The sequence below is a fragment of the Serinus canaria genome, chromosome 15, assembly GCF_022539315.1.
Source record: "Serinus canaria isolate serCan28SL12 chromosome 15, serCan2020, whole genome shotgun sequence".
Lineage (NCBI taxonomy): Eukaryota > Metazoa > Chordata > Aves > Passeriformes > Fringillidae > Serinus > Serinus canaria.
Genome location: NC_066329.1, coordinates 5,567,872 through 5,583,105, shown reverse-complemented (window position 1 = coordinate 5,583,105; position 15,234 = coordinate 5,567,872). Strand labels below are relative to the sequence as shown.

Sequence of the window (15,234 nt, the reverse complement as noted above, 5' to 3'; positions counted from 1 at the left end):
GAACAATTTTAATTGGCACAATTTTAAGATCATCTTTGAAGGCCCCTTTCAATCCAAACCATCCAATGATTTTACGACTTCTGGTTTTTTATTAAACATAATTTTAACACCTGACTAGCACATCTCACTGAATTTCAGCTACACAGAAAATGTTTCTTGGTTTTGATTTTGAAGGATTGTTTTTACCCTGGGTTCTTTCTCACAGTGGTTCTGGATCGAGTAATGTGCATCCTTTGCTTGGATGAGTCATGGCACGGGCAGCCCAGGAAAACACAGCTGGCATGCACCAGTGGCTCCATTGGGTGGCCAGGAAGGCACTGAGATGTGGATCCCGGGCTGAGCACTTCCCTTGGGGATGGAAAGACCCCAGACTGTAGTTTTTGGCAACATTTGTCAGGAGCCTCCATCTCTGTTCTGCTCTAGAAATCAATCTGGAAGCCCAAATGCAGCCAGGGGTCCAGGTTTGCCCAGACTGCTGCCAATATCAATGAGTGAAAGAGCCCAGGATTTGTCCCAGGTAAGGCAGAGGAGTGCAGGAGGATGGTTACATCCTTCCCATCTGATCCTCTGTTTCCTCAGCATCACAGCCACCCCACACTGGTGATAGGGAGTGGGCAGAAGTGCTGCCAAAGGAGAGCTCCCACGGGTGCCAGCACACAGGCAGGGGCAAGGCAGAGGAGGGTGCTGCCATGCTGTAGGGTTTCCAGTGTTCCTGTTCCCATCACCTTGTGCTGCCTGCAGAAGGGAGGGGCAGAGGAGGGAAAGGGGGAATTTTTTTTTCTTGTTTCACCATAGGAAGGATTTTCAAACCCTATAAATTCACTTTTGACAAGTGAACAGCTAAAGCAGATTAACCTTTTTGCTAATCCTCTATAATGGCTTTGGAATCTCCTTAACCAATAAGAAAATTATAAGAACCTGTTTCTTTTCTTTTTATCTATATCTATATTGTCCTCTCTTGTCTGCCTGTTTTTTCTTTCTTGTTTTATTTTCCTTTCCTTTTCTAATATGAAATAGCCCAGCGATCCTATCTCCCAGAGGCTCAGTAAACAGTACATCAGAAATCCCCTTCCTTTATTCCTCTCTGGTAACAGGGTGCAGAGAAGTGTCTGCCGATTGGGATTTGATTACCAGCAGCTATCAAAAGTCTCTTTGTACAATCTGGGTCCTAAATCCCATAATTCTTTGATAAAAGAAGTATTACCAGTCCATTTTCTGTAGTGAAAGGTATGGGAGGAATGAAAGAAAGCAATCAGCAGAGATCCTAATAGGCTAAGTGCGTGTGTGGTGGGAAGGCAGGGCTGGGACAGGATGCCCAGGGAAAGGCATCCTTTGTTAAGGATGGGGAAGGAGAATTAATCCTCTTCAGGCATCTGAACAGAGCTGGTCAGATCCTGCCCCTGCCCATGGCACATCCCAGCTCACCAGCCCTGTGGCCCCTCTGGACCAGCACAGAGTAGGGAGCAGAACCTGGCCCCACATCCACCCCTTGCATCAGGGTTTGGGTACATGCATAAAAGCTGGCAGCAGTTTCAGTGATCTCTGGAATTAGGGCATCCCCAGGGCCTCTCTGGAGTGCTGAGACCTTGGCAGGGCAGAGTAAACACGTCCAGACTGAGCAGCTACAAAGGTGCTTTCATCCCAAAAGGTAAAGATTTGCAGAGCTCAGTTGTAATCCAAGTTACACCATTGGAACAGCTGAAGGAGAGGCCAATAAAGGGATGGAAGGAAAAGCAGCAGTTTGGTTTGAAGTGAGCCACAAGTAGAACAGCTATGGGGCATCTCTTCCCAGCACTGAGGGACCTGCAGGTGGGAAAGAACAGGCAGTGAGCAGGGACGAGGAGAGAAGAAGGGAGCTGAGAGAGGCTCTCCTGGGCTGGCTGTTGGTTTTGCAGGATGCTGATGCATTGCTGAGCTGTCCAGGATCTTTGGTGTGCAGTGGTTTCACAGCACCCACCCGTGTTTCTCCTTGGGGTACCATGAGAGGGACTGCAAGGAAACACCAGGTGTGAGTGCTCCCCATGTGAGCTCCTGAGGCCTCGCTTCTCACCTTGCCTTAAACTGCACTGAGGGCGAGCAAACTTGGGCTTTAACTTTGCTAAGCAACCCGATCTCAACCACACCTTCTCTAGTTTATTCCCAGCTACTCAGTCAGTTAAAAACACGGGATCCAAGATGTTCCTTCTCCTCCTGTGGATCGCAGCTGCCAGGCCTTGTTGTTTGTCCTTGGGAGGGGCAGAGCCAGGCTTCCCTTCCCATCCTGAATCTTGGCCATGGCCTCTCCCCAGTTTCTCTGGCTGGGCAGGAGCTGGGAATTTAACTGGCTTTGGGAAAATTGGCTGTGGTACTGAGTCCAGCTCCTGGATGTGTGAGTCCACACTCCTGCCTGGATGGCTCACTGAGAGCACACAGAGGCACCAGCAGCAACAATCCTCCCCTTCCCTTCCCCACACAGCTGCATGGGAGGTGGTTACGTTCCACTAAGCTGTGGTGCAGAGCTGCTGCAAGCAGCTCGTAATCTAATTTATTAAAGGCTTTGAATCCTTACAAAGAGTATGTTGGATACATGCAAAGCATCTGCTTTATTACAGTGATTAGGGCAGCAGAGATGGGGGAAAGGGGAAGGAAGAAAAATACAATTTCTCTGCTTTCAGCAGAAAATAAATCAACTTTCACAGAGAATTCTGGCAAAGCCAAAGGCTGTGCTGTCATTAAAAATGATTTTTTATTAAGCTGAACTCTCTCTTCTCTCATATTGTATGATATGACAGCTCTCTTTTGATGGGAAAGCTTTCATTTGGCCAGAGAAAGGGATAATTTGCTTCTTTTAAGGAGTTAATCCTCTGGTCCATTTCCGGGCTGGGAACAGCCATCCTCCCCCTTCCTTGGATAGGAGGCTGCAGCACAATGGAGATCATAACCACCTCAAATCTACACCCGAGATGGAGAAATCAGATTTCCTTCTCCAGTCATTTTTGTGGGATTAGCTAAATCTTAGATCCACACTAACCCTTCACAAAGCTGCCAAGATTAGTTAGAATTTATTTTATTTGCAGGGGGGTTTACGGTTTTCTTTCCAAAGGGATTATATCTCTCTCTCTATATATATATATTTAGAGTGGCTTCAGTCATAACACAGCTAGGTCAGAGGGAGGAAAAGAGTGTGTGTGTATAAAATAAAAACTCAGCTGCAAGAATGACAGTCACTTGAAACGCCAAGACAAAGCCATGGTTCTGGATGGCTTTGCCAGTCCATTTTAAAAGCCACATAAGCTGTCCTTTCCCTAGCAAAGCCCCACTAGGGAGCCAGTGAAGGGAGAGCAAAGCCCCCCAGCTGGGCTGCTGGCACAGGATGTCTGCAGAGCCAGTGCCAGGGGCTGATGGCAGCAGGAGAGGCCTGAAGAAGCCACGTCCATTCAGCATCGAGGACATCCTCTCCAGCCCCGCGGAGAAGAGCCCCCAGGTCTTGGTGCCGCTGTGCCTGCAGAGCATCTTGGACTGCACACCCCAGAGACCCTGTGAGCTGGAGACCATCCCAGCCAGCTCCCTACAGGAGGAGGAGGAGGAGGAAGAGGAGGAAGAGCTGGAAGGGGCAGGCTGCAGCTGCTGCTGCTGTTCTCACATGAGTGCTCGTTCCCTGCAGGACCTGCCGGCTTGGCTGGGTGAGTTTGAGCAGGGTGTGTTTGGGCTGGGTGAGTTTGGGCTGGGTGAGTTTGGGCTGGGTGAGTTTGGGCTGGGTAAGTTTGGGTTGGTTCAGGTGTGGGGCTCGCAGAGGGGCTGGTGCCAGTGCTGTGGGCAGGGAAAAACCTGGCTGTTAAGTGGCAAGATGGCATCTGGCCACGGTGGTCTTGGGACCGAGGCCCAGCAAACCAAGCTGTTCTCAGCAGGTTCCTAAGAGTGGAAACTTTCACCTGAAATGCTGCCAGGGCTTAAAAAGCAGAGGGTGCTGACTGTTAGTGGACATTACTGCTTAGTGTGAAACTCTTGAGAGAATGATGCTTCTAGGGGTGCAGGCTCTCTGGGGAGTGTGGGGCCCCATGGCCATGGTGCCCATGTGCAGAGCTGTTCCTGTGCTTCCTGACATCACCAGCCCTGGGGAACCTCACCTATCCTTTAAGGAAAAGTTTTGGCTATGACTAGGAAAGTTACTGTGGAAAATAAAAAGTAGAAAACCCTTAAAAATGCAGTTCAAGAGCATCCTGAAAGTTCATAATTCCCTTGTGTCGGGGCTGAAACACAGATCTTTGCTGGGCTGTGAGTTTGCAGTTGTTTTCTGGAGCTGGCCATAGTGCAACTATGTGAGCAAAGAAAACCCAACTAGTGCTCACCACCTGCATCCTTCTCCCAGAGTCATGCCCTAAACTCTTCTCCCACTTTCATAGTGACCATTCAGCTTGGCACCCACTCCAGGTGACAGGCTGCCTCCTTCCAAACAGAAGCAGGGATGCAACTCGTGCCTGAGCTGCCTGGAGCACGGCGAGTATTTGAGCCCCACGCCTGTAACCCTGCTGCTGTCCCTGTCCCCTCGCAGATGCGCGGCTGCCCTGGCCCGTGCGGCTCTTGCAGCCGGCGCTCAGGGTGTGCAGGAGTTCCCAGGAGAAGGCAGGTGAGCTGCAGAGCCTGCAGCAGCTGCAGAGCCTGCAGCAGCAGCTGCAGCGCCGCACGCGCCGGCACCGCACCATCTTCAGCGAGGAGCAGCTGCAGGCGCTGGAGACGCTGTTCCACCAGAACCAGTACCCGGACGTGGTGACCCGCGAGCACCTGGCAAACCGCATCCACCTCAAGGAGGAGAGGGTCGAGGTGAGATCCTGCCACTGCTGAGGGCAGAGCTCTTGTGTTCCTGCAGCCCCCCAGGAACACACACTGGGGCATTGTGCTGTCTTTTTTTGGGGAGCTGCAGACCCATGGCTGCGTTTTAACATCCATCCTTGTGCATTTGACAAAAGAGAGCTTAAGGTTGGTGAGCAATGGAAGAACATAAACCATTTCAGCCAGGCTAATTTGTACTGGCACCCAGTCCCACAGACTCACATGATGCCTCTCTTCCAGAGTCACCTACAGACATGCCCAGCACTGCTGCTCATCCCCTGCACCCAAGGGTGTGTTCCTCACCTAAGTGATCTGTGTGACTTCTCAATTTGTCCCAACTCCCTTGTGCCCCTCACAAGTACCTGAGCAAGACAGCAGCAGAGGCACTGATTACATTCTGTATCAAGCCTTTCCATCACAGTACCTTACAGCCCAGGAGGGCCACTGCCTGTCCCCCTCCCAGTGACACTTGACATGCAAAAGCCCTTTTCTTGTTTTGCACTTTCCAGGTTTGGTTTAAAAACCGTCGGGCGAAGTGGCGGCATCAGAAGAGGGCGACTGCCTCTGCACTGACCTTCCAGGCCAAGCAGCCCCCCAAGGAGAGCTGTTAGTGCCCACAGGGAGCACCAGGCACCCCCTGCCCGGGGCTGACAGGCTCAGGGGGTAACCCGAGGGGGCTAATGCAGCAAAAGAGAACCTTTGTGGTTCACAGGAGGAGGACAGGTAAAAGCAGACATGGCACTGTCACATGCCTCTTCCAAACCGAGTTCACATGGAAAACGACTGGGCAGGCAGGACCTGCAGGGGACAGAGCTGTACCGGTGTTAAACGTGTGTGCTTTAAGAAAAACTCCCCTTCTTGTCTTTGCTCTGTGCCCGTAGTATTTGTGCTTGTTTTATTGATGTAGATTTGCAAAATATCCTGCAAATGAATGTTTCATGTTTGCAGCACCTCTGTGGCATCTAGAGTTGCTTTTGGGGTTGAACTTGCTGGACAAGGGATTTGTTTCATAACAAAGGAAGGAGGGTTTCTCCCCATCGCCCTGGGGAGAGGTGATGGACCTGCTGTGCTGAGAGGGCTGGCACGGGCAGCCTTTGCCCTCGCCCCTCTGCCAGCCAGTCCCTGGCACAAGGAGCCGTGTCCGTGTTCCCGGCGGGGCCGAGAAGTCACGGGCTGGAAAGCAGCGACATCAATAAATCTGCCCTGGCACCGGGGCAGCCAGCCGGGCTCCGCTCCCCGCAGCCCGGCTCTTTCTGAGAAGTCTGAAGAAACCGTGGGGGCGTTGGGGGGACCGCCCGGCGCCCTTCCCGTGTCCCATCCCCGTTCCCATCCCGGTTCCCAGCCCGTGCGTATCCCGTTTCTCAGTCCGGTTCCCATCCCGACCCGGCGCCGCCGCTGTCACGGCCCGGCACCGCCCGGGTCCTCCGGGCCGGCAGGGGGCGCGCTCGCTTCTCGGGGCGGGGCGGGGCGGGGCGCGCATTCCGATCCCGCGGCGCGGAAATGTGACGTCACTGCCCGTCGCGTTCGCGGTGGCGGAGGAGGAGGAGGAGCGGAGCGGTTCTGACGCCATGGAGGCGATACCGGTGCCCCCGGCCTCTCCCGCCGCTCTGGTGCCGGCTCCTGCCGCGGGCCCCGTCGCCGTGACGGGGAAGGAGGTGGTGTCGCCGGCCGCGAGGCACCCGAAGAAGATCCTGGATGAGGAGGCCTATATCGAGGTAAGGCGGCGGGCCCAAGCCCGGGAGCCTCTGCCCCGCCGGTGCTTGGGCCGAGCGCTTCCAGCGCGGCGGAGCTCGGCTGGGCTCCGCGGAGAAAGGTCGGCCCGTGGCCGCTGCCCGCTGCAACCGCGGCTCGGTGGAAGTAGCGCCGGGGCCGCCCCTCGGGCTCCCGCCCCTCCTGAGGTGACAGCTGGCAGCGCTCTGCCACCGGCCTGGGACCGCCCGGCCTGCCCTGGCTTTGCACCGCTGGCCCCGAGCTGGGCCGGCGCTCCAGGTGTCCCAGCGGGGCACTGCAGCTGTCTCTGTCTTTGCAGAGCTTAGAGAAGATCATCCAGCGAGACTTTTTTCCCGATGTGGAGAAGCTGCGAGCACAGAAGGACTATCTGGAGGCTGAGGAAAACGGCGACTTGGAGAAAATGAGACAAATTGCTATCAAGTTTGGCTCTTCCTTGAACAAATCGTCGCGGGACACACCTGCACCCTGTAAGAACTGGCTCTGTGGGGCATGAGGGGTTTGTATCTGATATTGCTGCTCTTCTTTATCTAACTTTGTGCAGGTGATGTTTATCTTAAAGATTCAAGGTTGATGTTGCATGAGAGCCAAGTGTACCAGTTTGGGCAGCAGCCAGTGTCTGGTGGCTCGTGCTGAATTCCTCTTTGATGGTGTCTAATAACTCCTTGAGGGGAGGGTTTTGGGAAAAGTAGCCTCTTAATAACCATTCCTTATAGGCTTCTTTTGCCAAGTTCCTGCTCCCTAGGGAATGTTTTGTGCTCTATACTATGAGAAATTCTAGGCTATATTTTAACTGCTTATTTTAGTTTGTAGTTTTAGGGGTTCTTGTTGCATCTACAGACATTTGAGATTTTCATCTGTCAGGTACAGAAGGTGTGGGAAGTTCATGGTTATCAGGGCTTCCCACAGCAGGTATCCAGTGTTCTGTTTTATGTTTTGTTTCACTTCCAGTTCAGGTGTTTGTTAAAGCCCAGCCCCTGGCTGAACACTTGCAGTGGGGTTTGGGTAAGTGGCTTTCTTGTGACAGAGGGCAGGTGTCACCAGGTGCTGTCCCTTCCTCCCCTGCTGCAGGTGCTGGCCCTGTCCTGGGCTCAGTTTGATCTGCTGCTGTTGGCAAAAGCAGGGTGACAAATACACTGGGCTGTGGCTCTCCTGGGAATTTCTCCCAGCAGGAGAAAAATGTCTTAGATGAGGCCAAAATCTTGTTTGGAGGTTGAGACAGAATTGAATAGAGCACTGTGGAGTTCTTTTCACAAGTTTTTAATTTAATTTTTATTCTCTTGATATGCCTTCTGTGACTTGTTTGGTACATCATCCTTACAGCAAATCCTGGTGTGTGCTCCAGTAACCAGATGAAATTTTTTTTTTTTTTTGTGGCAGATGTTACTCCAGCCACGTTTGAAACCCCAGAAGTGCATCCAGGTGGCCTTCCAGTGGGACATAAACCTAAAGCTGGCATCAAGACTGCAGAGGAAGGTAGGAGACTTCAGCTAGAGAACTATGTTTCTCTAGCTGAAGTCTTCCAAAAATAAATTGTCTACCAGCAGCTGGCCACTTGTTTATTTCACCTTTAAAATAAATTGCTATAAATGCCATAAAAGTGTTTGTTGAAAGCTGTGTTCCAAACCTGATTTATTTCTGCACCACTGTGTGTGGATCTGTATCTTGGCCGAGCTCGATGGTAGTTATTGGTGTGTGTGGAAGGCTTGCTGCCAGGAGGATCAAGAGGTAGATCCAGTGCTCCCCTAGAGAGGGAGGCATTAACCTTCCTCAGGCTTCTTCCCTTTTCTTGGTAGGAGAAGCAGAAAAGGATGAGAAAGATGCTCTTCCCAGCCTGGACACGTTCCTGGCCAAGCACACGAGTGAAGATAATGCTTCCTTTGAGCAGATCATGGAGGTGGCCAAGGAGAAGGAGAAGGTCAAGCACGCCTGGCTGTACAGCGCTGAGGAGGAGTACACCCGGGTAGGGAATGGCTCTGCTCTGCCCGAGGGACACAGCAGGGAAATGCCATTTTGCTCTGCTTCTGCTGAGGCTCAGTTTCCTGTGTCCTGTGACTGCTCTTTGCTGCCTTGTGCAGTCCTGTTTTTCCCCTTCTGTCGCACAAGAGCAGTGCTGACTTAGTTGCTGACGCTTTGTCTCTTCTGACAGCTTTGAGACTGCAAAGCACTGCACAGAGTGTGTTGCTGTCCTTAGCAGCCTCTTCTGTAAGCAGCAACACCAGGGAGAGCAGCTGAGCACAGTTCCTGCTGTTTGTCCATCAGGCCCTCATTATTTGCAGTTTGTCTGTCTTATTTCAGTTTTCAGCTTCTGTTATCAGTGGTAACCCACTCAGCTGCTGAAGCACAGAACTGCATGAGCATGGCTGGCTGTGCTGCCTTCCTCAGCCACCTGCAGGGGAGGTCCAAGTGCTGCTCTGGGCCTGCCTTGTCAGTCTTTAACCACCAGCAGTGAGCAGCTAGCAAATTGATGGATGTGGGATGCAGTGCTTTTCGTGAGGTTTGGCACTGACATCTGGGTGTTTGCTGCTGTTTTTTGAGGGAGTGTTATTTTTTTTTCCCCCAGCTATCCCTCACAGTCTGTTACATACCTTATGCACAGTGTTCTAGGGCATGTGGCTGAGCTTGTGACTGAGCACTCCAAGTTGTGTCTACCTGAATAAAAGATTGCAGCAGGCTACTTCAGACTATTTTTTTAACCTTTTAAATTTTTTTTCAATTGTCCTTTCAGCGACAGAATGAAAACTTGGCACTTCCTTCAGCCGAGCAGCAAGCTCTGGAGAACGTGAAAGCTGGGCTGGATACCTGGGAATACACAGCTCGAAACACCCTCATGTATTATCCCACAGGTGAGGCATTGGCTCCAGACAGTGCTTACAGCATTTCTCTGTGTGACTCAGCAGCTCTTACAGGCAAGGCTGTGCTTTTTCTTCGTAAGGTTGCTTTTAAAAAGTGGGTTTTTTCCTTTTTTTCTTGGCCTCTGATTCCAAAGTTTGATCATGTTCTATCTGCCATTGAAAAGCTCATCAGTATTACAGAAGTACTTGTTTTCAGCAGCCAAAGCTCTTTGTTGGTCTTTCTTCTTGATGAGCAGTTGTTGTCATCTTCATTCATTGTTTGCTTCTGCTCAGAGTCCTCCTTGGACTAGTTAGTCTGTTTGTTGCTACAGAAAAATAGATATTTTTGTAAATGTACTTTTCTTTTTTGGCTATAAATGTACACTAGATAATTTCTGTGAACCAGTGAAGTAAAGAGCTCTTTTTAAGAGGCATTTTGCTTTTCTAGGTGTACCTGATGAGAGTGAAGTTTTTAAGAAGCCCAGGGAAGTTGTGCATCGAAACACACGTTTTGTGAAGGACCCTTTTAGCCAAGCTGTGAGCAAATCCCAGCTCCAACAAGCTGCAGCCCTAAATGCTCAGGTTGGATAATTTTAATTCTGATTCAAATCTAGTTAGTCTTTGCTCTCTGGTGTGGTTCATCCCCCAGAACTGTGTGTGTGTGTTGGATGCAGATGACTCTCACCTTTCTCCACATAAATAACTTAGTTTTTTTTTTATTTCAGTACAAACAGGGCAAAGTGGGGCCTGATGGGAAAGAACTGATACCCCAAGATTCTCCAAAAGTGAATGGGTATGGATTTGTGGCTACCCCCTCTCCTGCCCCAGGTAAGAGGGTATCTTATTTCTTCTGCTTTAAGAGGAGTATTACTGCACTTATTTGTTGCTCTGTTCAACATTAGGGTGTCATTACAGGGTTAGGTGAGGAGGTAAAACCTTGTGCTGTGTATGCCAGCTGGATGCAGGGCTTAAATCCTAGTCCAGTACACTGGTAGGAGAAGTCACACTGCACCAAGAGACTCTGAAGTTACTGTGCCCTTGCTCAGGAATCATCTAGATGTGGGGTACTTTCAGTTAGAACAAACTGATTATTTTTGTTCGAGTTGAAACATGGTATCTGAATCTGTAGCTGTTCTGCACCAGCCATGCTGTTTCTCTGTGCTTTTTGTGGTTATGCCAACCCATGACCATACTGGGGCTTTCCCTCTGGAAAACCTGTAGGTGGCGTTTGGAGCACCTCCTTTCTCCATCGTAAATGGCTTCTCCAAACCCTGGACAGGGGGATTTTCCAGCCAGAGACTTAATCAGGCTCTTAGGGTCCTTTCTACACCTGTTAGACAAGGTGCAGTCACTGTTTGGTGCAGGCTGCCCCTGAGATGATTAGAGGGTACGCTTGGCTATTTTGTGTCCTTAAACCCTCTGCCTGTTTTCTTACTTTCAAGGAGTTTGCTGTGTTCAAGGGGTTTTCATACAGCAGCGGAGGGGAGGACTAGTACTGTAGAGGGAAAAATGAAAGTGTCACTAATCAAAAGCTTAGCAAATGGAAAAATGAAGACATGGAAAGGGTGGTGCTTGGTTGTTGTAACTGAGAGGGTGACACAGCTACAGGCAATCCCTTTTAATGGGAACCACATGTTCCTATTCACGTTGGCTGTGATTTCCTCTGCAGTGGAGGGGCTCCTTTGCTGATGAATTTGCTGCATTTCCTAATTTGCTTCTGTCTCTTTTTTTTTTTCTATTTTTTTTTTTTTTTATGTCTTGCATGAGTGTAACTTGTCAAATTTGTTTTTAGGTGTGAATGAGTCACCTTTTATGACATGGGGTGAAATAGAAAGCACCCCTTTACGTCTGGAAGGGTCAGAAAGACCATATGTGGACAGAACACCTGGTCCAGCTTTCAAGGTATTTCGTGTCAGCATAACATTCTTTTCTGGGGGGGGGAAGAACTAAGAAGGGAAAAGCAAGTGAGTAAGTAATAGATTAACATGGAGCGTGACACATCTCTGGGTGGTGTTCCCAGTCCTTGAAACTAATAATCTAGTTTGTGCTTGGAGGGTGGAGGTGAGCATGGATCCACATGAAGTCTCCTTGGTGGAGGTACCTGAGGTGGAACTACCTGCTGGCAGGAGAATGAGATTCTGCATTTGGTGGTGGGCCCAGACAGAGGAAGCTGAAGACACACTCAATTTTTCTGATTTTAATGTATGGATAGGTGGAAATTTAGTATTTCCCTCTGTCTTTATCTTCTGGCTGTTGCAGCCTAAGGCAGATGGATCAGTTGAGAGTAGAAAAGTCACTCTGGCTTTGCTAATGGCACCTAACCCTGCATGCTACTTGTCTCCTGCTGGTGTCTTTGAATGTGAGATGTCTGAGACTCTTAGTTTAAGAAAAGTGTAATTTGCTGTATGTGCCTCTGTTTTGTCAGACTCCAAAGGCCTTGACTGGTTCTCCTGCTGTTTAACAATGTCTGTGTATGCCTGAGAGCTGGCTGGCTACAGGCCAGGCAAGACACAGGTGACATTGTTTGTCTAGGAGAAACAGCAGGAGGAAATGCCAGAGGTAATGGCTGCTTTCTTGACTGGACTGGTTTTACATTTTTTTTTACTTGCTAAGGCAGGTTGAAGGTCTTTGTGTCCTCTCTGGCTTTAATGCAGCAGCAAAGTGGCTGACCCCACTTCTCCCTGCTTTAGATCCCTGTACATTGGAATCCAGCTTTGAAGGTGCTTTGACTCATTTTTTCAGCACTCTTGAGTGCCTTGGCAAGTGAGCTGTGTGATGCATTTATAGATCCTGGAGCCCGGACGCCGTGAGAGGTTAGGACTCAAGATGGCCAATGAAGTGGCAGCTAAAAACCGAGCAAAGAAGCAGGAGGCACTTCGAAAAGTGACAGAAAACCTGGCCAGGTGAGACTTCTGTTTTGACAGCAGAACTGGGGGTGGCTGTTATCTGATGAGATGTAAATCAGCACATGTAGAAGGGGAGGAGTGATGGTAAGGAAGGATACTGGAAGCAGGAAGAGGTACATTTGGACTGAAAGTTTTTAGAAATAAAAAATGTAGAAATTAAAAAACTTAATGCCTGAGGGAAAGTGGCTGGTGGCTGTCCCTGACACTCTTTGTCAGCATTACTGCCTTGCCCTACAGCCACCCAGTGATGCCTCTGGGTCAGTGCCTTGCCTCAGTGCAAAGAGGAGACATGATAAGAGTTGCTTGGGGGGGTCACAGGAAGGACAGAATGGGCTCAAAGGAAAAGTCAGGCAGTGCCACTCAGGTTTGGGAGGGATGTAGGAGGTTTTTCTGTCATTTGTGTCTCTAGAGAGACAGGCTGCATTTACCTGCAGGCAGCATGACTTCTGCAGGCAGTGGGTCTGCTCTGTGGGGGAACTCATGTTGGGAGGCAATATTGCTTTTCCTGATAAAGGCAGATTTCTCTTAAAACTGTTTCTTCTGTTTCAGCCTTACTCCAAAAGGACTAAGCCCAGCAATGTCACCAGCTTTGCAAAGACTTGTAAACAGGACTGCAAGTAAATACACCGACAAAGCCCTGCGAGCCAGCTACACTCCCTCCCCAGCCCACACAGGAACTCCTGGTTACAAGACCCCAGCCAGTGGACCTCAAACCCCCCAGAGCACCCCACAGTCTAGGACAGTATCTCAGACACCAGTATCTCAGGATACTACATCCATCACGGACAATTTGCTGCAGCTTCCCAAAAGAAGAAAGGCATCTGATTTCTTCTGAACATTCCAGTCACCACTAAGGTGATAGTGATCTGACTGTGCTCAGTGAACTGCAGACTGGTTACTGGAGACTGGGGAAATGGAGATCATTTCTTAAAGATATATATCTATTTTTAAGAGAGCGGTGGATTTAATTAATTTCTGTACAGCTATGTCTGTTTCTTAAGTGGGTAAGCTTTTCTTAAAGGCTGAACTGGACTTGGCTCCAGCTTGTCAAACTTGAATTTGCAGAAGAGGGGACACAACCATGTGAATACTGAGGCATTACACAGAATTTTAGAGAGGTTCTCTTTAACTTGAGTTTAAACTGGTGCAGTTCACAAGTTTGACTAACTTTGTGATCTTGTTAAAACCAGCATTCCCTAAGAGGACCCCATTTCCTCCTTCACTGCTTACACTTTGCAGTATGGGATTTTCCTTCCTGATTTTGCTCAGACTTCTTCTGCAGGTTTTGGGCTTGCCCTGTTCTGCAGCTGACAGAGGGAAGGGATCAGATTTGTTTTATAGCTGCTCTGTGTGGGACTCCAGAGAGTTGATGATCACGATGCAGGGGCCAGAGACAGTCCTGTGTCATCCACCAGGATGACAGTGCCCTTCTGAAGGACAGAAATGATACTTCTGATAGCCACACTGGGGCTTGTGTTTGGTGTTTTCTTCCCATTCTTTGAAACTTTTGGCTTTAGTTTTTATAATTGGCCAAAATAAAGGAGAAGCAATTTTAACCATACATAGCCTGCACTCAGGGCTGTGGTTGCTGCACATGAGCTGACATATGTGTGTGGGATGAGCCTTTGTGTGGTGTGATCCAGTCTGGAGAAGCACTGTGCACTCTTCAGGAGGAAGCAGGTGTAGCCAGATGTTTTCACTTGTTGCACCACACCTGAGTACAGGACAGCCTGTGTGACACTAGGCAGTGTTGGCATTTGCTGTAGTCAGGTGATGTTTTGCTGAGGGATCATCCAGGGAAGGTCTTACCCAGCAACTTGAGGAGTGTCTGCAGTGTTCTCTGAGGGCTGGGGCATTGGGTGCTGTGTTTGTCTTGGTGGAGAGCTTCCTTTTGTGTGGCTTCCTCTGCCACTTCCAAAACTCATGTCCCCGACTGTGAAAACCCTTCAGAGGGACTCAGTTTTTATAGTGCACCTTGTAAAAATAAATGTATCAACATGGCATTGCTAGGACTCAAAAATTAGTAATTTTTACCTTTTTAGTCCAGAAATACTTGAAGGCTATGTTTTTTTTTTTAAGCAAAAAAGTTATTCTCGGGTACTCATGAATTAGTGTAAAAGGAGTGCATTTAGTAAAGTTTTCACCCTCTCAGAATTGTTCTTTAAGGACCCAACTGACTAAATATGAACCAAGTTCTTAGGTAACTTCAAATAGTAATTATTTATTTCATAGTGAAATGCTTGTCTCCATGAAGCATAGGACCTCTCTTAGGTACACAGGCAGGAGGTCAGACCTTGGCCTGCCCTTTGGGTCACTGAGCAGGCCAGGGATGTGGGATTCCTGCCCATTTGTGGGTGCAGAAGCTCCTGTGAGTGTGGGATGCACGGAAAGGCTGAGCAGCATTTGAGGGACTGCAGGTGGGACTCCAGACACGTGGATCAGGAGTGGGATGGGGCATCTCCCTGCCACAGCATTTCAAACTGGCTGTGCTCTTACCAAGGTGTAGCTGGAATAATAGGGAAATGTCATATATGAAGGTTGTTAGCTCCACATTGTGCAATTCATGCTTAAAAGCAGACTGCATTAAATATTCTGTGGATGGTGTTGGTTTTGTGTTTGCCCTCAAGTGAATTACCCTAGACAGCCCCACTAAAATCACTGTCTTGATTCTGCCACTGACAGGCCTTCACATGTTTGTTGGAAATGGAACTTATTTTCAGTTAGATGCTGTAAAACTGGATCTGTTGAAAGGGCTGTAGTGCTCTTCAGATTGGCTGTTCCTCTAATGCCTGCTGTAATGTGTGTTTTCTGCTTCCTGCTGCAGTTCGGCCCCTGCTAGCTGTAATTAGCAAATCAGTAAATTCTTCATTGCCAGATATTTTTGCTGCTGTAGCAGTGGCAGATAAAGTGCCTTACAGGGCCAAATCCAGTGTGAAAAAACATCTTGGTTCTTGATG

At 49.2% G+C, this 15,234-nt stretch overlaps 2 protein-coding genes across 2 annotated transcripts; both read left to right on the top strand.

Moving 5' to 3' along the window:
• The first annotated feature begins 3,352 nt into the window (after nt 1-3,352).
• GSC2 (goosecoid homeobox 2) lies at nt 3,353-5,615 on the top strand. The gene is made up of 3 exons (XM_018916321.3): nt 3,353-3,662; nt 4,532-4,800; nt 5,319-5,615. Exons 1-3 carry the CDS (start codon nt 3,353-3,355, stop codon nt 5,418-5,420), a joined length of 681 nt encoding a protein of 226 aa, XP_018771866.3. The 3' UTR covers nt 5,421-5,615.
• Nucleotides 5,616-6,319: 704 nt separating this feature from the next.
• Nucleotides 6,320-14,885, top strand: ESS2 (ess-2 splicing factor homolog). The gene is made up of 10 exons (XM_009092324.4): nt 6,320-6,524; nt 6,839-7,007; nt 7,918-8,013; nt 8,334-8,500; nt 9,266-9,383; nt 9,820-9,953; nt 10,097-10,199; nt 11,164-11,273; nt 12,159-12,274; nt 12,827-14,885. The coding sequence occupies exons 1-10, from the start codon at nt 6,378-6,380 to the stop codon at nt 13,110-13,112; spliced, it is 1,446 nt and encodes a 481-aa protein (XP_009090572.4). The 5' UTR covers nt 6,320-6,377; the 3' UTR covers nt 13,113-14,885.
• The last annotated feature ends 349 nt before the right edge of the window (nt 14,886-15,234 follow it).

Excerpts from the sequence above, each read along its gene's own strand:
- GSC2 (XM_018916321.3), top strand. The coding sequence starts at position 3,353 with ATGTCTGCAGAGCCAGTGCCAGGGGCTGATGGCAGCAGGAGAGGCCTG. Across the intron at positions 3,663-4,531 it reads GGACCTGCCGGCTTGGCTGG|ATGCGCGGCTGCCCTGGCCC; the intron begins GTGAGTTTGAGC and ends GTCCCCTCGCAG. Across the intron at positions 4,801-5,318 it reads TCAAGGAGGAGAGGGTCGAG|GTTTGGTTTAAAAACCGTCG; the intron begins GTGAGATCCTGC and ends TGCACTTTCCAG.
- ESS2 (XM_009092324.4), top strand. The coding sequence starts at position 6,378 with ATGGAGGCGATACCGGTGCCCCCGGCCTCTCCCGCCGCTCTGGTGCCG. Across the intron at positions 8,014-8,333 it reads CATCAAGACTGCAGAGGAAG|GAGAAGCAGAAAAGGATGAG; the intron begins GTAGGAGACTTC and ends TTTTCTTGGTAG. Across the intron at positions 9,384-9,819 it reads CCTCATGTATTATCCCACAG|GTGTACCTGATGAGAGTGAA; the intron begins GTGAGGCATTGG and ends TTGCTTTTCTAG.